This window comes from Catharus ustulatus, chromosome 1 (genome assembly GCF_009819885.2).
Source record: "Catharus ustulatus isolate bCatUst1 chromosome 1, bCatUst1.pri.v2, whole genome shotgun sequence".
Lineage (NCBI taxonomy): Eukaryota > Metazoa > Chordata > Aves > Passeriformes > Turdidae > Catharus > Catharus ustulatus.
The window spans coordinates 50,313,131-50,339,913 of NC_046221.1; the positions used below are offsets into that span (position 1 = coordinate 50,313,131).

The following is a 26,783-nucleotide window of genomic DNA, read 5'->3' on the forward strand; positions in this document are numbered from 1 at the left end:
CTCAAAATAAGTATGTACTAAATAATTGCTGGAGCTTCTTAGCTGCCTCTGTTTTTCAGTTTCAGTTTAGTCAGGAAGAGTCACATTTAAAGAATCCTTCTGTTGTAAAGGAAAAAAGTACTCTAAATGTCAGAAAATACTAGGGTTGCATTATCAAACAGAAAAACCAATAATAAATAAGCGAGCTTAAGAAAATCCTCCCCTTCCAGTCATAAATAAAATGCTAAGAAAATAAAATTTCAATTACCTGATCACTAACAAGAATGTGGATGCCTGTGGGACCCTGTCTGTAAACTTGGTTGATCTGATGCAAAGGAATATTAAATGCCAAAGCAAGCTTCCGTGTGACTTCTGAGGCTGCCATCTCCTCTAAGTAGATTGCATGATAAACTGCAAGAAAAAAATAATTTACTTAAGTATGGTACTAATGGATAACAACAGCTATATTAAAAATATCTGAATTTGTTTATACTCCAAGCTTTCAAAAATTTTAAAATGTAAAACTTTCCATTTATTCTCTCCCTGTTCTCACTAAAAGAATGAACTGCCCCAACTTTTCTTTCAGGGAAAAGTCATAAACACAGCTCTGATTGGGGGAGACTTCTATTTGCTCTGAGACTTAAAGCAACTTCCACATTTTTTCCTGTATCCTGCAGAAAAAGGCACAATCGAGTCAAACAGACTTAAAAATGGATCTTTAGAGAGTCACCTAAAGATGGTTTTGAAAGCAATTTTGTGCAGTCTCAAAAGAATGAGGTAATACCTACATCCCATTTATGTGCCTATGTTGTTACGTTAAATACAGATGTAGATTTTAGGTTTTTGGTATATAAAGCCTTTTGCAACTTCTACAGATCATCTCAGCTGAATGCAACACAGCAAACAGAACAGTAAGACAAAGCAGCTGTTCAGTTTGTAGCTGTATTTACAGTTCTAGATCTTTATTTGACAGTGCAAGAAACCCTTGGCAGCTCCAAGTTTGCATACTCTTCTGGCTGAAGATATCCTGAGTGAAACATGTATTTGACTGGGGCAGTATGTTATTTACAGATCCTCCTCCACCTCAATTCTCGCATGGAAAATCCACAAGCACTATTGAAGTAGCCTGTGCAGATTTCAGCTGGGGAAAGTGGTCTCTCAAAGCCAAGAGCAAGAAAAGAATAATTTCAAATACCTTCATTCTCATAATTGTAAGATTGACATGAATTTACAAATAAACAGTTGTTTCCATCTGTGCTGAATCAACAGCTGACAGGAAAATACGACTAAAATCAAGAGCCCATTCACTACTTTACTGTTTTTCCTTCTCCAGGCTCTACAGTTTTAGTTCAGTTGCAGAGAAAATGACAGCAAAATCTAACAGAAAATGGGAAAAAATGTTTTATTTGCATATAGCTTTTACATTCACCTACATTTATATGGTTGATACTTTGTCTGTAACAACATGCACAGCTGATTCCAGAGCTCCTTCATTCATTACCATGTAATTACAGTTAGTTTTATCAACGGACTAAAAATGCTCAATGGTTTAACTTTGGGAGGTTTCAGGTTCTGTTTGCTCTGTGCTGTTAAAGCAGCAATACTGCTGTGACACCACTTCCCACAGTTGCTTTGTACACCAGAACAGCAACTCAGCCACTTCACCATTGTTTTCCCTTTCCCACCTATCCAGTTTTACTGCTGTAAGCCCCAGCTAGGTCCTGCCATGAGCCCCACGTGCCGTACCAAATATCGCGCCATTGCTATCTCCGCTGCCTGTGTCCTGGCGTTCCAGTTGTATGCTCCGTAAGGGCTCCTGGCACACGTAGATTGTTAAACGGGGCCTCACAGACCTGCAAGCCAAGGAAATCACATGTCATACAAAAGGCTACATGCCCTGCAAATACAGACGCTGATATGCCACAACTCAAGGTTTGTTACGCTAACAGTACACTTGATACGTTTATCATGGAGCCCAAAAAATTAAATTAATCTCAAAGTGGTCTCTCAGAGGCTGCTGAATTTAAACAAAATTTCAATCCATTCAGAGCTCCTACAGACGCTGCCTGTTGGACTCCTGTAACAGGACTACTGAGAAACAACAGCAGTTCTTCCAGGAGGGCCAATGGTAACAAACACCCATTTCAGACAGGATGAGACATCTGCCTGTGTTAGTACTCAATACCTGTAACCTCAAAAGGCCTCAGGTTGTTCTTAGCTCCCCAAATGACCAGTTTTGTGTCTTGGCAATAAATCCATCCATATAAAAAGAAACTGGCAGGGCACAACTGCATTGGTACAGCCTTACAGCCCACCTGCACTTCACCTGGGCCTGCCCTGGAGGCATGCACAGGAGAGTTTTAAACATATTGCTGCCAACTCCTGAGGCAGATCACACAGGCACCAAGGCCCGTCCTGACACTAACTTCCCAAATCTCCCTGTTCTAGAATCCCCCATCTAAATCCATTCAGCCTCCAAGTTAGCACACCACCTGGATTTCAGTGCATTATACAGCCGAATTCCGTCAGCTGGACCACAGATTTGTACCAGATCTTCTCTTGTTAGCTTTAATAAATCAGCACCTGGACAAACACATGAGGATTTAATAATGATTGCACACCAATTCTTTCTAAAATAAATTCATTTAAACCAACATTCATTTAAACCAAGAGTACCATGACAAAAATAGAATTTGGGACACAGGAATAAGTAAAATTCAGACCAGGCTCCAGTGAGTGCTAAATAAATCAACCTGTTTTCCAAAGGTGATGAGTTACAGTTTATGGTGCTTACAGCTTGGAAACGGTAAAAATCTGCGAGGCACACAATTTCTGTGGAGAGCAATGACTGTTGTAGAGACAAACAGTGACTTTTGCTGGCACCCTGGGTAGTGTATTTTGAACACATGCAAAATACGGAGCGAAAATATTTCATGGTTTGTCTCACAGTGAATTATCCCAGACATTCAACTACCCATCCATCACTTATTCTGGTGCACTTAAGTTATGACAACGCCCTCATGTATAGAAGGTGCTGTTGAAACAAAAAATGAGATCTTCTGAGACTGTAATAGATGAGGGAAAACAGGAAAAAAATCGTCTTTATGCATGAAGATTCTCCACATACTATCCAGGAATGCACAAATAAAAGCCAGCAAAAGTAACTGATCATAGCCCTTAAATACTATAGTAAAAAACCCCCCAGACCTGAGGTAGTAAAATAAAAGTCACATATACTACACCTCTTGCTTCAAAAAATATGCCAGCCAACTAGTACTTTACTTGTATAAAGATAATAATGAAAAAGAAGAAAAGTTTTCCTAGAGTCTTTGTCAGAAATTTGGTACTGAAGTTTTTTGAGAAAGCTCAGCAACCCTCATACAAGAAGCACATGTCAAAAACTAACCACCAGCAGAAGAATAAATATTCTCAGAGAAAAAGCCTGGTAGAAAGGGAATCCTGACAGAAGCATGAGCTAAGCCAAGAGGCAGAGGCATCATTCACAACACTGTCACCAAAGGAAAAGTAATTTACTTACGGTAAGTACTGTGTCATGCCACCCTTTGCACAATTCCAAGGAACACTGAAGAAGCAAACAGCAAAACACAGCCCCACAAAGTCCATCTATTGCCATTTATTGTGTTCAGACATACAGTGGGAACTGCACTGCTCTTTAACAAAGCACTTACAGCAAATTAGTAAATAAATAGCATAAATATGTATACCATAATGTTCTTAGAGAACTCCTTTCCCACACAGAACCTGCTCAGTAACACAAACAAAGAAAAAAAGTAAACAATAGATACCTGAGAAATTTGAAAAAAGCCTTGTATAGGCAGAGAACCTATTCTTGAGCAACCATTGCTGAGTTTCCTGGATTGTGGCTGAAGGATGAAGCTGCTGTAAGAAATGAGATTGGATATGGTAATTTGGATACTAAAAAATCCAAACAAAACCGAAGAATTAAAAAAAAAATCTCCCTCCATTTTAACACTTTCTTAGGAACTATTAAAATCAAGTTTAAATCAAATATTCTGACACAGCTATACAAATAAGCTTATGATCAATAACAGAAAGCAAACACTCACATCTCCTGACCCTTGAGAGGTTCCATCTCCTTGATGATTTGGGGAAGAAGAATTGCTACAGATTAAAAAAGAAAACCAAGTATTACTAGAACTCTATAAACCAAAATATTTAAACACTGTTGAAAATTAACTTGAAATTTCCAAAACAATAAATATCACAGTTGAAAGAATTAAAACTTAAGAGAAAGAGAATTCCACAGTATATGGATCAGACCACACCTCTGTCAATAATTTTTGGATGAAGAGCAGGTTTGGTTACAGTAGTTTAATTGATGCCTCAACACAAAATGTTTTCACCAATGCAATTTTTGTTAAAAAGTTTTTGAAGCTATTTGTTGGGGCTTTTTCTTGCAACTTATACTTACTGTATATAATGGAAATGAAGACTGATCTTACTGAAATAAGCTAAAAGTAGTTTCTATAGACAAGGACTAAATTACAAAAGTGAAAAGGTAAAGTATTTGCTATATGACAAAGGACAGGAAGTTGTTTTCAGAAATGTATAGTAAGAAAGAAAGATGGTGAGGCAGAAGTAACTACCTTATAACTGAACCGTGTGATACAAATGTCATACTCTAAAATGAATATATAGGTCACAACAATCTCCCAATTTGCCAGTGGAAACAGAACACAGTTGAATTTACTCAGAAAACATTTTGAATAAGCCTGATTAGAATGTTGCCTTTAATGGGGATACAGAATATAAACCTACCTGTCTGGGACACTGTAGGTGTTATGCTGAGTGGAGGTGAAAGTTGAAGCAGGAGTAGGACTGTTGTTTACAAATGTTGTAGGAATATCAGGCCATGGTGAGCACTGAAATGAAGAATTAAAACTTAATTTTCTCTTGACAATACCTTTTTTACTCTGATGCACACTTCTGTCATATAAAGCCAGGGGTTTTTGCACAGAGTATTCTGATTCCGAATAAAGATTCCCTCTATCCCACACATTACATGCAGAGATTCCAGGTAATAATCAGCTCTTTTTTATCTTGTTCTTTTATGAAGACTTCTATTTACACTGTCTTCTCTTTTAAAAAAATTAAGGCATTATTGGTAAAAGTGACAAAAGACCTGTACAGATTATTCAGTTTAAACCAAAACCAACTAACCTCCAGCCACCTGCTGGAAAAAATGTCTTTTATCCTGCACAAGATGAAAGGGCTGTTTAAACTGCAGTGATAATGACATGAAAAAAAGTGTTCCGTAATAGTAAGTAAAGCTATGAAGCTAGATTACTTGTGGATAAATTTAATGTGTCTGCCCTGAAAGCAATAAATACAAACAGAATTTTCAGTGGAAATTTTGTGAATTCAATATTTTTAATAATTTACTGCAGGACTAAAATTACACTTACTTATATGGACTGATTTTTCTGAACTGCTTGGTAAGCGGGAATTTTTTTTAAACAAGCTTAAGTCATCACAGGTGTATGATAAGACAGCTGTCCAATTTTGTCAGTCTTTTTTGGGGTATTTTTAAAAATCGTCATGATAAAACTTTTCGAAACAAGGCTACCTTTTAGTGCTTCCAACAGTACTAAAAATACACTATTTTAAAGAAAAACAAAAACCAAACAGATTTTGATAGGCTCAAAGACGTGATTAAAACAAGCAAGCAGCCCAAGACTGGGTAAGCTAAGACCATGCCTATTAGGACAACAAACACTCCTGATATACTTATCATGTACCAGCTAAATAGCTTGTAGGAAATTTCCAGATTTATATCATAGCCTTGTAGAACAGGGTGGAGGGAAACAACTATGACTTAGTACTAATGGAAACCTTGTTTCAACAATTCTGTGTTGAAAAATCCTTCCTCTATCTAGAAGAAACAGTAAATAAGGCCAACACCAGCTGCCACCTTCTGTAAGAGTTAGCAACATTTCTGTGCTGGACTCCAGTTTTTACTTGTCAGTATAAGATGGGAAGTTTCCCAGCATGGTACATGGAATTAAAATAAATTTGTCTTGCATGAAAATACCTTAAAAATGAGGAACTTTCTTTATCTGCCCAAGACGTGACTCAAACCAGCATTTTTTAGCCACCATGTCCACAGTCTTTGATTACAGTAATTTCATGATTATAAGCCGCACTTGATTATAAGCCGCACTTCCAGGTGTTGGCAATTTTTCGTTCTTGTATAAACTGCACCTGATTATAGGCCGCATGTTACAATACAGAGTGTGATAAAAGGTATCTATTCTATCACCGTCTCTTGAGGGTGGGGGCAATGATCTTTATCTCTGCGGGAGATACTCTGCTAATGGGCCATCCATTGAAACCAGGCGGAGCATTCTTCTTTATCTTTTCACAACCCATCCTTCCTCCAGGCAGTCATTTTCTGCTAATGGCCCATTGAGTCCCACTGTGTGACTGATAAAATTATTTCATTCCATTGGAAGTTGCTCCAGCCAGGGGGAAGAGCCCAACACTTCCTACCAAGATTAAAACAGAGGTTTTGGGACACTAAGGTAGCCCCTTTCTCCACTGGACTCCAGAGGAAAACTGGATTTCTCCACATCACCACTGGACCTCTGGAGGGAAATTGCACCTTCTGCAGGACCACTGCTTCAACTGAATCACATCTGTCTCTGCAGGAGGACTGCAACCACCATTTAATGGGACTGCTACCAACACCCTGCCTGACGGGGTGTCAGGTCGTACTCTGACTTTGTCAGGGTTTGGAGTTTGTTTCTTTGTAGTACTGTATTTCTATTTTAATTTCCCTAGTAAAGAATTGTTATTCCTAATTCCCATATTTTTGCCTGAAAGCCCCTTGATTTCAAAGTTATAAGAATTTGGAGGGAGGGGGTTTACATTCGCCATTTCAAAGAGAAGCTCCTGCCTTTCTCAGCAGACACTTGTCCTCCAAATGAAAACAGCAAGTTTTCGTTCTTTGTCCATATATAAGCCGCACCTTGGGTTCAGACCAAAATTTTAGTCAAAATTATGCAGCTTATAATCGTGAAATTACTGTATGTGGTCAAAGCCACCCTTTGGGCTACAAACAGTGCCCCCAACACAGAGTATGCTCCTCTATGACTGAGTAAGGTGACACATTCCTCCTCCAAATCTGTATATTCCCACCTGTTGTCGCTCTTCTCAAGCTCATTTAATGTTAACCTCAAAGATGTTACATCAGGTAGTTACAACTAGACTTCATTCCCTAAATGAGCTGTAATTTAAAAATAAAAGTTCTACATGGTAACATTCTTTGTTCTTCTGAAATACTTTCAAAGTGCAATTAAAATTCTTTAATTCTGTGACATTCTCTTCCTATATTTTAATCCAAGATGTTCATGTGGACACACAGATGCAAGTTTCACATCCTTGGCCACAATTTCCATACAAGATTCTAGCCACCAGGTATTTAAATTCAGGGACAGGAAAGAATGCACTGATGCCAGAGAACACCTTTAATGCCATTCCCAAGATAGGTACTGCAAGTTGGTGTTTTTGTCATTCAAACCCAGCTGAACTTTTTCACAGCAAAGCTCTAGGTTTAAATCCAGGAAGAAGGACCTTTGACGTATTCAGAAAAATAAAATCCCAACCCAAAGCAAGTAGCCTTTCTTCTCCCATAAACATGCTTTCCTGCCTTGTCTCCTATTCCAGCAAAAACACCACTATCCACTGAGACTCAATAGGCAGGTTAAAAGATAAAAATAAATAGTAATTGTAATACTACTGCAACACATTTATTGCCTCTGTTCTCCTTTTTTCTGTTTTACAGGTTGGGGAGGGAAAAATGAGTATTTGAGCACTGGGATACTTAATTCTGAAAGGCTCAAGGAACAAAACTTCCAGCAATTAACATGAGTTGATTATGCTTTTGGAATCACTCTCGTCCACAAATGTCCTGCACTTCGCAAACTGGATTAAGCAAATGCCTGGCCACCAAATCCATTAACACTACAAAAACTAAGCAATGATGTGTTTTCTTTTCTAACATCCTGAAGGATGATTCTGGATTGAGGGGGATGAGGGGTACAAGGGGAATGGATCACAGAAAGTGGCACTGCTTCCCTGAAAAAGTACTTGCCATTGTCACTGTCAAAGGCAGAACACTGGACTTTGTCCTTGGGGACTGATCAGTCAGGATATTTCTTACATTACTAAGCCAAAACTGAAATAAACAAAGGACATTCAGAAAGCTAATGACACTAATACAGGAATCCCTCACCAGTAGAGATAAACCTAGGAGAAAATGTCACCCTGTCACAAGGATGCATTCAATTCTGTAAAGAGCCATCACAGACCAGAAGGAAGATTGGTATTGTATCTTCACCTGCAATAAACAATTATAGTAATTTCACGACTACAAGGTGCACCCTTTCAACTAAAATTTTGATCGAAACCCAGAAGTGTGCCTTATAATCCGGTGCGCCTTATATATGGACAAAGTTCAGAAATTTGCCAACCCAGAAGTGCGAGGCATGAGCCGAGCCATGAGGCACGGCAGCTGTGGGAGCCAAGCCGCGGTGGGGGCGGTGGCAGAGCCGCGGGGCGGGTGGGGGTGTTGGGGCCTGCGGCACGGAGAAGGCACCTGGGGCTACATTTAAAGGCTAAGCCAATCTGTGAAAAATGTTTGCAAATTGAGCATCTGTCAGTAAAGCCCACGATCATGCGATTCCATTACTAACTCATTACTTTGTCACGTGCGGATCCTCACTGCAGAAAAAAGTGCATCTTATAGTCCGGTGCGTCTTATATATGGACAAAGTTCGGAAATTTGCCGACACTGGGAAGTACACCTTATAGTCGTGAAATTACTGTAACATATACTGGTGAATTCACCAAGATCACGTTTTTGAGGTCTCAAGACTAAATGCTCTCCAGAACTAGCACGCTGATACAATACTACTGATACTACTATACTCCAGAAACTAGGTTTTATTTCCAAATGTGGATTAATTCAAAAGGAGAAAACAATTTTGGTTTCAGATGTTTAACAGCCTTCTCTAATTGTCATGAATGAAGTTTTACTGAGTTAAAAAGAAATGTAAGAGATCTTTCTACATATGATTTATCAGATTTAAGATATATAGCATTTAAACTCAGAACATTCCTAGCTGCAGAGGAATTGCAAAATCCCAAGTTATTCTAAGTCATGGTTTAATTAATTATCTCTTCCTACCTCCGATAAACTAGAATCTGCCTTACAGAGTAAAGTGAACCTTGGCGAAGAACTCCATACTATAGTCAAAGACTAAATAAACATGAAAGTAAAATACAAATACCAAAATACAGTAAGTCTCATTTGTTCTCCAATTTAGACTTGATACTTGGGCACACACCATCTCCTTAGAGAATGAAGCATCAATTTTCTTATACATGGTATGGAGCTTTTTCAATCTTTCATGTCTACAACTTAACATCACAATTTATTTCAAGGTCTATACCTGAAGTCTTTAAACTTCCATGTGCTCTATAATCAGCTCTATCTGGAAAAAATGACCATTTGACCAAGTTCAATCCATTTGTAATTTATATATTCAAGCTTATGATGTATAAAATGTAGTACTATAAAAATCAACCAAAATACCACAGACAGAAAAAAGCGCAAAGGCCCAAACATCACAACACAAATTTTCCCACTTTTACAAATTCAAAGCAGGGGAAAGAAATCAGTGGGCGTTTTTTCCCTTTTTCATTAGATAAGAACTAACTTTTATATACTAAGAGAGAGGAAAACTGCCTCCTTCATGAAGTGGTCCCTGAATGAAGGTCACATGTATGTAAACATCCACTCAGAGGTCAAGAAGGCAAGGGTAATTTTGTAGCTTTTTATATCTACAATTAAAGTCAACGCTCCATATCGTGAAGAGTCTAACAAGCAGTTCAACTGTGTCTCAGTTCAACACCGAGATATACGCTGCAGAAACTGCAGTGAATGCACTGAATTTTGATACATCAGGTGAATTCAGAGAAGTAATGGAAAACCTTATCTAGATGGCATTCTTATAAGTGATAAGGGAAAGATGGTAATTAGGAAAAAAAACCCTGATTCTTTGAAAGGACAGAAGAGCAGAGCAGAACAACCATTCAGAAAGGAAGCTTCACCAAATTCCTTACATTTTGTTAGCAAGTCATATGAATTAAATTGGAAAGAAAACATTAGATTCAATGTTTTCTGAAGGAAACATAGTAAGAAACCAATCTGTCCAAATCCAATTGTGACTGGGATGGAAATAATCATATAGGGAGAAAAAAAAAGGCAAAATATTGTAATATCTAACAAATAGAACAGCAGCATCTTAGAGGGGTGAAATTAAAAAGCCAACCTACAAAAAGAGATGCAAAAAACAAGTAATGAAAGTTAAGGTTAGGTGTAGAAGGAAGATAAGAATTCACAGTTTTAAAAACAAAGAGAACTATAGACTGGATCAACATTAGTATCTGGAATTCAAGAAAAGGTAACAGAGTACTATTTCTAGGCAACTAGTAAGCAGCACTGACTAAGGAAATTAGTCTGCATCTAGTAAAAATACATTCCAAAAAATTCTGGTTTGTTTTTTTTCTGTAATAGAACTACAATTCCTACAGGATATGTGAAGTAAAAAGATCCAACATACAGAACTACTGTAACTACTATAGCACTATAAGGCGCACTTTTTTTCTGCAGTGAGGCTCTGCACGGAACAAAGAAACGAAGTAGTAATGGAATAGCGTGATCTTGGGCTTTACTGACAGGTGCTCAATTTGCAAACATAACATGTGAAGAGTGTCCATCTCATATTTAAATGTAGGAAAACAGGTTTTCACTTTTTGTGTCTCAGCACCTCTGTGACAACAGTAATGCACTTATGAAACACTTGATCTGCACACCTGAGGGAAGTCTGGAAACAGCCAAAGCTTCTGATGGCCACATTTGAGAAGACAGATTTGCAAGGACAGAACTGCTTTAAGTAGAAACATTTATCATCCCTGTCCATATTTACAGGGCCCACAAAAATAAGCCTGTCTGGTGACAAGAGAAAAAGGTCAGTGAATTTGCCTTCAAGATGTAGATCAGATACTCCTTTGCTACATCAACCAACAAGCTTTACATTCAGCTTCTACAGCTAAAACCTACTGAGTGCATAGCAATAACCAAGGTTTTACTACAAATACAGAAAAAACAGTGTTTCTTGGTATTTTTTATAGGCTTGGTGATTTCTAATAATTTTGCAAATGATAAAAATCATTGTAACGATGGAAATACCATTCATTGAAATCAGCGAACAATACCAAGCTAGCAAGGCTGAAAAGATTTTATCCAGTGTGGATAAAATTCTGAATGGTCTCAATAAACTGACCAAATTATCTCAAGACAGCATTTTATTACAGGCAAATGAGAAACAGGAATAGTGAGCTGCATGATTAAGAGAACTGGAAAGCCATACACAGCTGCTATTCAAAATAGGTTGTGGCTCATTATCCTTTGGATACTTTGGGAAAGACATCGGAAGTCCAACACTGTCCTAGCTAAGCACTTCTTCACTACAATTAAGGTACTGTAGAATTAAGGTACAGTAATTTCATGCCTATAAGGCGCACCCTTTTGGCTAAAATTTTCCCCTGAACCCGGAAGTGCGCCTTATAGTCCGGTGCACCTTATCTGATGGACAAAGTTCGGAAATTTGCCTACCCGGAAGTGAGAGCTGCAAGCCGCGTGGGGAGTCGGCAGGGCCGCAGCTGCTGGGTGGAGGCGGGGCCACGGGGCTGCAGCTGCCGGGTGGAGGCGGGGCCGAAGGGCCGGGACTGCCGGGTGCCCATGGGGCAAGGACTGCCGGCTGCCTGCGGGGTCGGGGCTGTTGACTGGAGGCGGGGCCACGGGACTGGGGCTGCTGGGTGGAGGCGAGGCTGGGGCTGCTGGGTGCCTTTGGGACCGGGGCTTTCGGGTGCCTGCGGGGCCGCGGGACTGGGGCTTCAAGGTGCCTGCGGGGCCGCGGGACCAGGGCTGCTGGGTGCCCACGGGGCCGTGGGACTGGGGCTGCTGGGTGCCTGTGGGACCAGGGCTTCCAGGTGCCCACGGGGCCACGGGACCAGGGCTGCTGGCTGGAGGCGGGGCTGGGCCTTCCGGGTGCCCGCGGGACCGGGGCTGCTGGGTGCCCGCGGGGCTGCGGCCGCTGGGTGCCTGCAGGACCCGGGCTGCTGGATGCCTGCGGGGTTGCGAGGCTGGGGCTCCTGGCTGGAGGCGGGGTCGGGGCTGCCGGGTGGAGGCCGGGCCACGGTGCCACGGCAGCCGGATGGAGGCTGGGCCTCGGCCATCAAACATGCAGGGGGAGCTGGGGGCGGAGCCTCGCTGAAAAAAAAAAAAAAAAGTGCGCCTTATAGTCCGGTGCGCCTTATCTGATCTACAAAGTTGCGAATTTTGCCGACTCCTGGGGGTGCGCCTTATAGTCCGGTGCGCCTTATGGTTGTGAAATTACTGTAATTCATAGAAGCTTAGTATTCCAAGAGATTGTTAAGGAAAGGTTAGGCAGCCTCTAGGTATGATTTAGCTACAGTTTGTCCTACTCTGAACAATGGACTTGCCTCATCTATTTAAAAATATCTTTATTATTCTTCCTATAAGCAACAATCATTCAATGAAATACTTGAAACAGCAGGAGAAGAGAAAATCACAGAAAGCCCTCCAAGCTTCAGAAGATGCTTTACAAGCAAAAGTGATAAAAGTCTGTTTTCTCCTGCCTCTTCCCCAGGGCCAGCTGGAACAAGTGAAAGAATGCACTTCGAAAGAATCATAAAGATGGACCTTAAACGAAAGAACAAAAACCAAAAAAATGGCCAAGAACAGCAGAAGGTAAATTCAGACAGCTCATTGCACACAATAGTTTTGGGTGCACAAAACAAGAAATCCAAATATCCTCCAAAGAACCCATCTGGCTAATATTGCTTGTTTCTTCCCACCCATTTACATGGGTTACAAACAACAAGAGGCATACACTGAAGTATTTATAACCTAAATATAAAACCTTATATATCACTTTCACAGATCACAAAGAAGAACCCAATTATGCCTGAGGGACAGGAGTCAGAGCAATCCTCATTGCTTAAGCACTGCTGAGAAAGAGCTTCAGCACAGTATGCCTATTCAAAGAAGTCAAATTATGGCCTTCCACAGTCATGTTATTAACTGACATTTAAACTTGCCAAATGAAAAATGTGGAATTGTTCCTCCTTAAGGAACAGCATTTAAGAAATCTAAAATGGTAACCTTTGGCAGGATGACTGCAAAGGTCACATGCCAGGGAAGGCACAGGATATACATCAGATTCCCTCTGAGGTGCACAGATAGGATTAACATAACACAGATCATGAAGATGAGCTGACTCTTCTGAACTGCATTAAACCTGCTTGGAGCACAGTATGTAGATGGCTAAAGGAAAAATCACTAACAGCCATCTGCAACATGACATGGCTTTTTATAAATACTGATGTACATGAAAACTTCCACTAAATATAAGTACAAATAAGAACAAACCACTAAATACCACTGCTCTTACTTCCACTAATTATACATGTATAGCAAAGCAAAATGCTATTTCATTTAAAGTCATATAAACTGAAAGTTCGACTCAAGTCACACAGTCCCTCTGCAACAGTTTAAGTGTTAGATTTAGGAAGGATTCCTTTGCTGAAAACAAACATGGAGTAATTGGGATACACAGAAGTGAATAAAATTAAGACACAGCAATCAAAATACTTTTACTTTATATAATGGAAGTTTCTCCTATATCTAACACTGCACAAGGTATCTTGCATAATCAAAAGGTAAGCAGAAGTCCCTTACACTGCCTCGCTTTGCCAGAGAATCACCGTAGTCTGCTGGCAAAGTCCGCTTGCTGGACTTTTTCTGCTCATGTTCAACTGCATCTTCAATTATAGGCTCAAGCCTCATCTGGACAAACACCAAAGATGTGGATCAATTTCTTTTCATTACACAGTGAGGAAAGATCTAAAAACCTTTTAAAAATTTGTGAAATATTTAGAAAACTGCATAGAACTCACTGATGTTTAAATAAAAAAAACCAAAAAACTAATGAGGCTCTGGCCATAAATTCAATAATCTCTGAAAAATAGACCTTGAATTTGGTAAATAAACTTTAAGAGTCCCTCCTCTTTTTTTTGTTGTTTTTTTTTTTTTTCTTTTTTTCTTTTCAGCTGCAAGATTTTGAAATCTGTATCAAGTCTTGCTCAAGGGTTCAGTACAGTTAGTCAAACAGTGTGCAATCTAATGAGTATCTAAATCTAAGTCTACTAAATAAAATCTTAAAATTGAACATTGCTGCTTGCTGGACAAGTTTGTCAAATAAATGTTTACCTCTATGCAGAACTAATTCTCCCCAAACCCTTCAAAGACTGCAGCTAAGTAATGTGCTGTATCCACATGCATTTTCCTCAGTCAGCAGATGCAATTTTATTTTGTTACCTCTGTAAGAACTGTGGTGTCATATGAAGGCTGATACTTCTCTTTTTCATGTGCAGTTCGCTTTTCCATCTTTTCTCGGTCTGTTTTCTGTTTTCTGTCTGCTCCCTTGGGCTAAAAATGAACAGTTATGTGAACATGAACACAAGTGGAAAATGGATTTATAACTGAAATCTGATCTCAAACATGAACCATTACAAGCAGTAATATAACAATTTCCCATATCTTTATAAGAACTTAGAGACTTAAGGATCTGTTTCCTAATGTTACCTTAAAAACTTTGATTTGACAACTGGCTGAATGTAGATGATCTGTATATTCTCCATTTTCAGTCTGTTTAAAAGTGTCAACCTGAATCCTAAAAGGAACCCCTTTCTCTCCTCCATGTTTACGAGGGGTAAATTCAGTGCTGATACAATGTACCTGAAAAAAAAAAAAAGACCAAACAAAAAGAACCCTCAGAAGCATTTCAGGCATGGACTTTAGTATATTTCACCTACATCACATGAACAGTTTCTTGTAAAAATATAGCAAAGCTATAAAAGGTCACTAAGTGGAAGAGTTTTTCATCTCATGCACCCTCATCTCAGAGTATTTTCAACTCGGAGTATGTCCAACTCCTTTAAAAGTCCACAGACCTTTCAATCAGTGTGCAATTGCTTCAGCTGCTACATCAGAATGAACACAGTGTTTATAAGCTATAAAAACCCCTTAAGGGTATCTAATGAGAAAATCACTGCAATAGAAGGAATTATGAACAATCTCACTGGACAGTGCTCCCAATTTTTTTTGCTTCCTTCTGGAATTTTAAGCAAGCCTTCAGAATAACTGAGCTATACTGGCATAATATCAGTTCCATTTTCAGTCTGTTATAATTTCTCCTAAGGAAATGCATAAATAAAGCTATTCTGTAATTTATCTCACAGTTCTTCAAGAAGACTACATTTTAGCAATTTATGTAACTCTTACTAAGAAAAGTATCTTTTATTGTACTAGATCAAAGTTAATTTACCAATGATATAGAATTTAACCTATTTTGACAGGCAGAGTAAGAAATGTTGCTACCTGAAACTTTACAGCTATACTTTTTAATAACAAAATCAGACCTGAGACAAAAGTAAGCAATGTGAACATGAACATTCCATCTAAATAATTTCCAAAGAAAGCACACTTCGTTGCCCTGAATATCAAATATACAAATAATAGAATTCCTACAAGAAGGCCTACTGACATACTAAGAAATATCTTTGAGTGATGTAAAACTCTTTTCTTGTAGGACAATACTTCTAATTTTGAATCCTTAAGCCAAGCTTCTGCAGAAAGTAGTAGTAAGAATTACTGAGAGAAATGTAAGCTAATTGTTATACTTCATACAATTAAATATTTTACCTATGACACTGTCTTCAAAGAGCTTTTTGAAAGCTTTTTATTTAAATTTTTCTATAAACCAGATTAAATAGAAATTACAAGGGACACTAAGAGACCTATGAACCCATGTTTTTTCACCAAGATGGTATTTAATGGCCATCCCACAAATAATAAACCAAGAAGCTTTGTAGTTCAAGTATACTGTTATTTGTGACCTGAAAGGCACCAAATACAGACATCCAGTCAAATAAAGTTTCAAACCTGAATAAAAGCAGATGTACATTTTGTTGGATCCCATAAAAATTCAACTGCGTTGAGCTGGCTTGGATTTGTCTTGATATCAATGACACCAACAGACATTGGAATATCTATTAAAATAAGTAGCATATATTTCAGAACAATCATACATCAAATAAACACTATAAATAAATCATAATATATGGTTACCGTCAGCATAGAATCAGGTAGAATGGAAAAATGTGGGCTTTAGTGGTTTGACCAGTTTCTTAGACTGATACAAAGAATCTTAGTAGATTCAACATAAAAAGTACTCAAGGTTTTGGGTGCTTTTTCATCCTGCTCCCCTGCTGCCAACCCTGAGGTTATGCACCAAAAATGATCAAGTTACACAAAGTACAGAAACCATGTTGGCACCATTTTCACAAGCTAGTAGTTACTTCTGTCTGTGTTCGCCTAATCACTGCAACACTCAGCAATCAAGATTAGAAATATTATTAAATGTGTAGGGGTGCAGAGTTGCTATCTTACTTTTATAGCACTTGCAAGTATATAGCATTAAAAAGGAATGTGGAAGTGGTAAAAATGTTTATATTCAAAACACACACTATGACAAAGTAGCATTCAGTAATCTGGTCTGTACTTTTTCATCAGCCTCAACATAAATATGATCAATTAAAACTTGGAAATTGAATTCCATACAGTGGCAACAAACAGAAACAATTATACCTAAGTCAAGCAGTCTGTCCCCAGGGCGGTTCCACTTCCAACCCTCTAGCTGCTGGTGCTCTGTGTACTGCAACCTTCTGTCATGGAATACAACTCTTATAATACTCTAACAAAGAAGAAAATAAGTCTGTAATGAGCCACAGAGTCACTACAAGTTTAGAAATAGCCTAAAGATAAAGTACTGAAACATTCCAAAATAGCCACAGTGACAATAAATACATATTTACAGTAAAAATTTGGCAAGTATCAGTATCCCAAAATATTCCAAAACACAGAAATAGAACTGAGCAGCAGGAGATACTTGAAAACGTGGTAAAAACGCAAGGGAGAATTACATCTGACTGGATACTCTAAAGATCACTATGAATTACATACAGTGAACTGAGCAACACTGGCAGCACAGTATCAAACTATGTAGGCAACACCAAATTACTTCAGAAAGCAACCACCAAAGGTTTCATTTATTATGAAAAGTGGTGAATTTTACTTGATCATTCTTCTACTGAGAATTCTGTGAACTTCTGCAGGACATTTTAAGAAATAAAATAGGAAATTCCCTTCCTAGTACTTACAAGATATTTACAAAAAAACATTCTTTTACTTCCTAGAATTAAAAAGTTCCAAACTTTCTCAACTACTCTAGATGAACTATTCATCCAGAACAACAACATGATTAACTTGATTTGGCTAGAGGCAATTATCTAATAATACCTGTTTCTGTTGGCAGTTTTGGTACTGCTAAATGAACGCACATATAAAGCAATTTGTTACACAGAAGCTCAAAAAATAGTGTACACACTGATTGTTAGAACAGAACAAATAGAATGTAGGCAGATTTGCATTTTTTTTCCATTATTCTAGTCTTTCTTGTATAACAGCAGTTAAATATGTCCACAAAACTCAAGAACTTTTAAATGAAGTGCCTCTTCAAGATGGATTCCACTTCCTTGAGTTTATTTCATGTGTGCACCTGTGTGCATGTACATGAACAAAAGCATACACACAAATGCACCATTCCTGCTGCACTGCAAACTGGCAAGTTTGGTACTTGGAAATATCTGCAGCCTTCACCTTCACAAAATTATTTTTTGGTAAAATAGTGGGATTCCAATATTTAATTGTCCAAAATGGAAAATTCATTGATGCAGCATTACAATACCTTGCTACAGTAAAATTGACTTTTCTAAACTTTTACACTGCTTTGCCCTATTGTACCCACCAAATGACCACCCACATACAAAATTACAGAAGAGAGACTACTACAAGGAAATACCACCTAAGGGGGCAAAATAGTCCACATGCTTATTACAGCAAGTCATCATGTCAGGTTGTAAAAAGTTTAATTACAGAACTCTCAAATCCTACTTTTATGCTCATACTTAACTCTTCCTGAAGTGATCTCAGAACAAGCATCCCACAGACAAATAAGAACAAGGCATAGCACTACACAAGCAAGTGAAACTTCACAAGTTACACAGCCCAAAACTGGCAGGTAAAGATTCAGTCTCCCACAGGCACACTGTTCTGGTGCATTTATCAGCACCACTTTAATTGAAGTTTTTCCCTTCTGTCCTAATACCTAAATAAGATTTTGCTGAGAATTCAATAATATCAATAATCAGCAGGAGCTTAGAAGAAAAATCCAAACCCCTCCGTCAGTTCTTTTAATCATCTGTACTCCAAACTGGGTTAATTTTTCCATTTGCTGCATTTTCATACTTCATACAATATCTCAGATCCACAGTACTTCCTACTAACATTGAAGCACAATGAGACAAATCTGGAACTGAGGAAAATAGCTCAGCTGCGGAATAAACTGCTCAACAAGCAGCAAAATTAGAGATCCATTTTCCTGTGGATGTATCTCCAATATCCCACTGCTGCAAAACCCACAGGTTGGCTCCATGTGTTTTCTGTAACACTTCTTAAGCAAGCTGAACAACGCTTCCACTATCTAAATGATCCTCTACCTTCCTCTCACTTCTCCTAATCACTTGAAATAGACAATGTGATGGCTCAGAAGACACTGGACACAAAATCTACAGACAATTATCCTAAGCTTCGCATACTTAGGTCTTAAATGCACACAAGTGAGCATTGGGTACTTATATCCATACATTTTTATTTGTGAATGTCACTGGTCCACATATTCTGACCAATACCTAGTGACAGCAGAAAAAAAAACAACTATAAAATATACAGTCTCTGGTTTCTTGGTAAGACTATGTAGTGAACTTAAATTCACCTTCACCAGTTTTCCATTGATCTCTGGTATGTCTCCAGCTTTCCGATTATCTAGCATCCGGATCTCATAGGACTGACCTTAAAAGAGAAAAAAATTGCATGGGTAAAAGAGTGAGAGCACAAGGCTATTTTGTGTTTAATGCATTTAAATTAGCTTTTGGTGCACAGTACATAAGAATACCAGGACTTGAAACTTGAGTTTCAGAGATCCAGATAGCAAAGTGCGCTTCACAACATGTAAACTAACAAAATAAAGTGACACTTTTTGGTTCCCTTAAAACTAGAGATATTTTCAAAGTGTACAGTAATTGTTGAAATGGGTTACATTTTGATTATCTTAACTTTTGAATATCAATTTACAAATTGCTTAGTTTAATCGAATTGGATTTTGAATATTGGTTAAAATTGATTGTTGCATTGTATTCACATTGAAATTGATGATTTTTCTCTGTAAGCCGAAATTGTTTCTATGGAATGAAAATAATTGAATAATTGAAAAGATTGATAATTTGTTTGTTTTCCCTTCCTCTTTTTCTTTCCCCTTATCTCTCTTACTCTTCTATCCTATCCATTTTCCTATCTTTGTTTTCCCTGGGATGTGCTACCAACTCAGACGAGTCCTGAAAACGTCGGAATAACACCACGAAGAAGTGCTCCTGACAATGATCGTGAGTCACGGGGTGGTGTAAGAGTCAGTCCAAAGATTGCCTGATTCTGCCTCACAATCATCGTCAGTGACTGAGACCTTGAGACCCTCACCACTCGTTCCAGGCCAGAGCTGCTGAAGCTATGCCAAGGTGGATGTTCTAATGGACTGAGTCTGGTTGTATGCTGCATCATTACAGTGCGCTGTGCCCTAGCAGGTGCAGGCTGAACCATGCTTTCTGCAGCTGAATCAACAGGCCTCACTCTCACAATGGTCCATAAATCTTCCCACCTTTTGGCCAGCAGCCCCTCGCCTCTAAATGGACTATAAATTATCACCCTCAGAAGAGACCTTTTGAGACTTCTTTCTCCCCATGGATGGAAGACATTGCCAGATGACCTGAGGACTTCCCATCTGTTGGTAGCTATTCCCCCTTTTCTCTTTCCCTCTCTTTCTCTCCATCTCTCTGTCTCTCTCTTTCTCTGTCTGTCTCTCTCTCCCTCCCTACTTTGTCATCTTTTTATCTCTCTCCTTCTCACCATTACCCAAAAACTGAATTGTTTGCCCTCAATAAATTGCTTTGCTGCTTGTTGCTGAACAAAACCTTAGTCTCTTGCTGTTGTCCTTTGCACCCTGCGGTCAAACGAACCATCACGACCCCCGCTCAGGTTGTGCGGACCGTGACAGTGTTTAATGCATTTAAATTAGCTTTTGATGCACAGTACATTAGAATACCAGCTTGAGTTTCAGAGATCCAGATAGCAAAGTGCACTTCACAACATGCAAACTAACAAAATAAAGTGACACTTTTTGGTGCCCTTAAAACTAGAGATATTTTCAAAGTGTACAGTAATTTCACGATTATAAGCTGCACCACTTGGACTAAAATTTTGCTCCCAAATTGGAAGTGCAGCTTACATTCAGGAGCGGTTTATATATGAACAAATTTTGGAAATTTCCCAACCCGGAAGTCCGAGCCAGCAGCAGCCACGAGCCGAGACGGAGTTCGCCCGGCCCCAGGCGGCGGGGCAGTGGCGGCGCAGCAGCAGCACTGCCCGGGTCCAGGGGGTGCGGTGGCAGTACCGGCTGGGCACGCCCTTCTACTGCCTCCCGGCGGCACCGGCGAGGCATGCCCCTCTCCCTCCTCCCGGCGGTAGCAGCCGGGCACGCCCCTCTCGCACTTCCCGGCGGCAGCAGCCAGGGACACCCCTCTCCCTCCTACCAGCGGCACTGGCCAGCCAAGCCCCTCTCCCTCCTCCCAGTGGCCCTGGCTGGGCACGCCCCTCTCCTACTTCCCGGCGGCAGTGGCCAGGCACGCCCCTCTCCCTCTTCCTTCCGGCACTGGCCGGGCACGCCCCTCTCCCGCTTCCCGGCGGCAGTGGTCAGGCATGCCCCTCTCGCACTTCCCGGCGGTAGCAGCCAGGGACACCCCTCTCGCTCCTCCCAGTGGCACTGGCCAGGCACGCCCCTCTCGCACTTCCCGGCGGCAGCAGCCAGGGACACCCCTCTCCCTCCTCCCGGTGGCACCAGCCGGGCACGCCCCTCTCCTGCTTCCCGGTGGCACCAGTCAGGCACACCCCTCTCCCTCCTCCCAGTGGCAGCGGTTGGGCACGCCCCTCTCACGCTTCCCGGCCGCAGCAGCCAGGGACACCCCTCTCCCTCCTCCCAGTGGCACCGGCCGGGCACGCCCCTCTCCCGCTTCCCACTGGCACCGGCTGGGTACGCCCCTCTCCTGCTTCGCGGCGGCACCAGCTGGGCAAGCCCATCTCCTGCTTCCCAGCGGCACTGGCCAGGTAGGCTCCCTCCTCCCGGTGGCACCAGCCGGGCAAGCCACTCTCCCTCTTCCCGGCAGCACCGGCTGGGCACGCCTCTCTCCCTCCTCCCAGCAGCACCAGCCAGGCACACCACTCCCCTGCCTCCCAGTGGCAGAGAAGAGCGGGGCCGGGACTGCTCCCTGGTGGCCGCCCTGAGCAGGGCCGAGCCAGTAAACCCCGTGATCCCGCGATTCTGTTACTAACTGGCAACTTTGTGAAAGTTGCACGCGGATCCTCACTGTGAACATAATTGCGGCTTACAATCCAGTGCGGCTTATATATGGAGGAAAAACGAAATGTTGCTGAAATGCCTGGAAGTGTGGTTTATAATCGGTGCAGCTTGTAATCGTGAAATTACTGTAATTATTTTATTTTATGTCAAGTGTAAGTACAGTAATTTCACGATTACAAGCCGCACCGACTATAAGCCGCATCTCTGGGTGTCGGTAACATTTTGTTCTTTGTCCATACATAAGCTGCACCTGATTATAAGCTGCTCTGTCGTTCGCAGCGAGGACCTGCATGCAACAAAGTTGCCAAGTAGTAACAGAATCGCAGGGTTTACTGGCTTGGCTCAGGCCATGCGGGCTCGGCCAGCTCGGGGCTGCTGACGGGGCCAGGTGGCCCAGCTCGGCGCTGCCGATCGGCGGGGCCGCTTGGGGCCGGCCGCTGTTGCCGCTGGGCTCGCTCGCCCCGGCCTGGTGCTGCCCCATGGTGGCAGGTGGCGATGGAGCCCACCGACACCAACGGCGGCGGCGGCAGGAGGGGAAGGAGCCTGCCTGCTCCTGCGGTGGTGACAGGTGGGGGCGAAGCCTGCCTGCTCCTGGGGCGGCGGCAGCAGGCAGGGGCGGGAGCCCCCCGCCTCTGCCCCGGGAATAGCAGCATGGAGCCCCCTGCCTTTGCCCCGGGCCTCGGGGATGGCAGCATGGAGCCCCCGCCTCCCCCCCAAGCCAGGGGATGGCAGCACAGAGCATCCCGCCCCTGCCCCAGGCCGCGGTGACGGCAGCATGGAACCCCCGCCTCCCCCCCGAGCCACAGGGATGGCAGCACAGAGCCTCCCACCTCTCCTCCGGGCTGCGCTGCCTGAAGGAGGGAGCCCCCGCCTCCCCCCACCCCCACTGCCCCCGCACTGGTGGTACGGAGCCTGCCTCCACCTGCTGCGCAACAGAGCAACCAATTTGTAACAAATGCGCAATCCCGGGTTTTACTGGCAGGTGCTCGGCTCGGCACCTCAGCTGCACTACCGGGGTTGGAAATTTCAGAAAATTTTTCACATATTAGCTGCTCCTGAGCGTAAGCCGCATTTCCGGGGTGAGAGCAAAATTTTAGTCAAAATGGTGCACCTTATAGTCGTGAAATTACTGTACTTGTTTCTCTATTTTTTTTTCTGAGGAAAAAAAACTCCAAACCTAAACATTTCAAGGCCAAATTCCTTCCTTTTTTTAAAACTGCTGAATGGTAACATACTGAGAACCATTATCTGGTCTTCCAAAACAAACTCTTGCAGAGTTTTCATACTTTTTCCAAAACATAAATACTATTCCCCCATGTTTAATTTTGTCCATACACCTGTAGTCTTTGTATTATTTTTATGCTTTGTATGATTTTAGAAACAGACCTTTAAAAGAGGCAATTACTGTTTATATGAACAGTATGAGCAAACTTATCTTTCCAGTGAATATGATCAACTGTTGTGCTTCAAAAGAAGCAAAGCTTGCAGCAATTTATTTAATTACAAGGACTTTTTTCCTTCTAGAGTGAGCAGCACATATTCATTTGCACAATCAATTTCCCTAACTAAAACACAGGACTAAATTTCAACATCTTCACTAAGATGAAGTGCAGTAAAATCATCAAATCATCACCTGCACTTCCCTGCAGACTACCTTTATGATCCAGTGTATAATACATTTAAGACACTCTGACTTGCCCTACAAGGGAATAATACTTGTGAATGAGCAAATGATTTCTTAATTTCCTTTCACTTTTCACAGGCTGATGTTACTTACAACTATGGACCGTTTCAGGAGGATGTTTTTGTTCAAACACAATAAGCATATTTATGTATATACTCCACATATGTACAGGTTTTCTTTACCCAAGTAACATGTGAACATTGATATAGTCATTGATGACATAAATCCATGTGAAATAGATGCTCACCTAGTGCAGCTGGATAATATATATAATGAATAAATAATATATAATTTCTCCTCCTATATTTAACAGGAGGAAACTTTTCCTGTTAGTTTGATTCATTCAATTACCAGTGTTATTCTACTCATGCAGCTATAACATGTTTAAAATCAGCATTTTGTAGACCTAGCAATGTTAATAAACTTTCTCAATTATTTCCCTGTTCTCCATCAACTTTTTTGGAGGGGGGTGGGTAGGGAAGTGTGTGAAGAAAAAAATATGGATTGTTTCTTCAAGAAGTGTAGCTAACCTTTCATAAGTACAAAATAGTATTTGATATTTCACCTATTTGATAAAGGTAAAAATCAAAGAGTACGAGACTTGAAAATGTAAAAACAGCTCTGGAAATTTTCAAGACAGAGGAACAGATACATTCCATTTTGGAGTTTTGGACATATAGCTGCTCTGAAAGTGTGAAAAACACCGATTTCTGTCATCCCTACACAAGACCTATATCCACTACTTTCTCTGCTCTTTCTTGGAGAATCAGAGGAGCAAGGTGACACAGGCTATGGACAGTAACTGCCCACTGTTTCACACTGAATTTGTGGTAGCTTCATTCACAAAATTCCCAGGATCTTCAAGTTTAAAAGGGACTTCTGGAGGTCATCTTGGGCAATTCCCCTGCTCAAGGCAAGGCCTCCTACAGACAATTACCCAGCACTAAGTCTAGCTGGTTCAGCGTATCTCAAAGGATGCTCATCCAGACCATACTTCATAAGCTTCTCTGTAAAGATCTCTTGGGAGAAATCAGCAAAAGCCTTACTGAAGGAAATCACTTGCAAACAATACCTACTATCCTCTCCCTGTCTAACAAACCACCTAGTTCATCATAGACGTTTATCAAGCTGGTCAAGCACAACACCCCCTTCAAAAGTCTGTGCTGACTGTTCCTGATGATGATCTTATCCTTTATGTAACAGGAAACAGTTACCAGGAAACACTGCTCCATCATCTTCCCAGGAAGCCTGTAGTTCCCTGGGTCCTCCTTTTTGAAGATCAGAGCAACATTAGCTTTCATGTAGTCTCTAGCACCTCTCCTAGCCATCAAGATCATTCAAAGACTATCAAGGGTGGCCTCACAATGACACAGGCCATTGCCCTTATGTAAGGGTCAGTCTAAAGTTTCCCTGATCTGCCTCACGACCATCCAAGATCAGAGACTAAGACCCCGAGGACCCCATATTGCTTTGGACAGGAGTCCCAGCCTGGCTGAGGTGGATGCTTGTCAAGGGACTGGTTACAGGTGTGCTGTACCGCTATGGCATGCTGCTCTCGACCAAAGTACTGGCTGTAGTGTAGTCCACAAATCTTCCCACCTCTTGGCCAGAGGGCTCTCGCTTTGGAAAAAGACTATGAAAGTGACTTTCTGGAAGAAACCCTTTGAGATCTCCCCACAGACGAAAGACACGTCTGGACCTGGCTGGACCACAAGGACACGTCCCATCTGTTGGTAGCTATTTCCCATCCCCCTGTCTTTCTCTCTCTACTTTGTTTCCTGTGGGATACTGGTGAAAGCCAGGGAAAAAGCAGCCTTGGATTTTCTCAAGTTGCTCAAAGGAAAACACGAGAGAAAAAAACCCAAATGATTAGCACCTGCAGGGTGCATAAGAGACGTGACAAAGGGTGTTATCTTCTTTGCACCAATGAAATCAAGCCTATCCTCAGTTCCATGATCTAGTCTATAAAGTGTGGTTTGTTTCTTTAATAAAGGACTTTTTGCTTCTCTTCTGCCTCAGAAGGAAGTTTGTTGCTACATTCTTTTTGCTGCCTCCTAGTCCAGTAGCAAGTTTCCTTTATATCTCTCCCCTCTATAGCAAAAACTGAGTTGTTGGCACTCGAAGTGCATTGCTTTTTTGCTGTTGAATAAAAACTTTAGTCCCTTGCCATGTGTCCTTTTGCACCCTGAGGTCAAACAAACCATCACGACTCCCACTTGTGTTGAGTGGATTGTGACACTTTAGGACTTGTGGGAGCATCCCATCAGGACCTGTAGATTTATGTATGTTCAGTTTGCTTAAGTATTCCCTGACTTGTTCTTCTCCCACCAAGGGTACATTTTCCTTGGTTCAGACTTTCCCCTCATCTCTAAGGCCTGGGATTGCTAAGGAACAGTGATACCAGAAAAGACTGAGCCCAAGAAGGTATTCAGTACTTCAGGCTTTTCCATGTCCCATGTCATCATGGCCAATGTCCTGTTCAGCAGGGGACCCAATTCCAATTGTCTTCCTCTTGCTATTTATGTACTTACACAAGACCATCTTGCTTTTGACATTCCTCACCAGATTCAGTTTCAGCTAGGCTTTGGCTTTTCTGATCACATCCCTGCAGGCTTGGACAGTATCTCTGTACTCCTCTCAGGTTACCTGTCCCTGTTTCCATGTTGGTATGCCTATCTTTTGCATTTGAGTCCCCCTGCTTACCCATGCAAACCTCCTGCCATTTTTGCCTGACTTCCTGTTCAACGGGATTCAATGCACAGGAGTTTGGAGGAGCTGATCCTGGAACGCTAACCAGCTATCTTGGGCCCCTCTTCCCTCCAGGGCTTTATTCCATGGGACTTTACTCTCCAGGAGTTCAAGGATGTGATCGTCTTCTGCCTTGCTTCTTCTTCTGAGGATCATGAAGTCCATCACCTTAAGGGCAGACAAACCTGACTGACCTTGATATTCACAACCCCAGTGAGCCCTTCCCTGTTTAATGAGATACAGCAGAGCTATCCTCTATGACTCGGGCCAGGAAGCTGTCAATCCGCAATTTCCAGTAGTCCGCAATTTCTGAGTTGCTCGTGCTCTGCTGCACTGTCCCTGCAGGAGACACTGGGTGCTTGAGGTCTTTCTACAACAACCATAGCCTGTGAATGTGAGGTTACTTCCAGCTCTTCAAAAAAAATCTCATCTGGTTCTTCCTGGTCAGGTGGCCTACAGCACACACCCACTACAATGTCATCCATATGACATAATCCATCGACAATCCTTACTCATAAGCTCTCAGCTAGAACATCACCTATCCCTAGGCAGAACCCCAGATATTCCAGTTGTTCTCTGACAAAATGCTTAACCTC

General features: G+C 41.4%; 1 protein-coding gene across 4 annotated transcripts in view; it reads right to left on the reverse strand.

Moving 5' to 3' along the window:
- UBP1 (upstream binding protein 1) overlaps positions 1–26,783 on the reverse strand; it is a 46,354-nt gene that overhangs the window by 2,911 nt on the left and 16,660 nt on the right. For 2 of the 4 annotated variants that reach the window (XM_033076687.1, XM_033076712.2), the window contains exons 3-14: positions 19,065–19,141; positions 16,820–16,925; positions 16,115–16,221; positions 14,756–14,908; positions 14,489–14,599; positions 13,850–13,957; positions 4,780–4,883; positions 4,068–4,122; positions 3,786–3,879; positions 2,472–2,562; positions 1,726–1,832; positions 248–390 (exon numbers count right to left, since the gene is read on the reverse strand). In XM_033076687.1, coding sequence (XP_032932578.1) covers positions 248–390; positions 1,726–1,832; positions 2,472–2,562; positions 3,786–3,879; positions 4,068–4,122; positions 4,780–4,883; positions 13,850–13,957; positions 14,489–14,599; positions 14,756–14,908; positions 16,115–16,221; positions 16,820–16,925; positions 19,065–19,141 — 1,256 coding nt within the window. The remainder of the gene's footprint in view (positions 1–247; positions 391–1,725; positions 1,833–2,471; positions 2,563–3,785; positions 3,880–4,067; positions 4,123–4,779; positions 4,884–13,849; positions 13,958–14,488; positions 14,600–14,755; positions 14,909–16,114; positions 16,222–16,819; positions 16,926–19,064; positions 19,142–26,783) is intronic. The other 2 variants (XM_033076696.1, XM_033076704.2) reach the window with 2 other exon arrangements.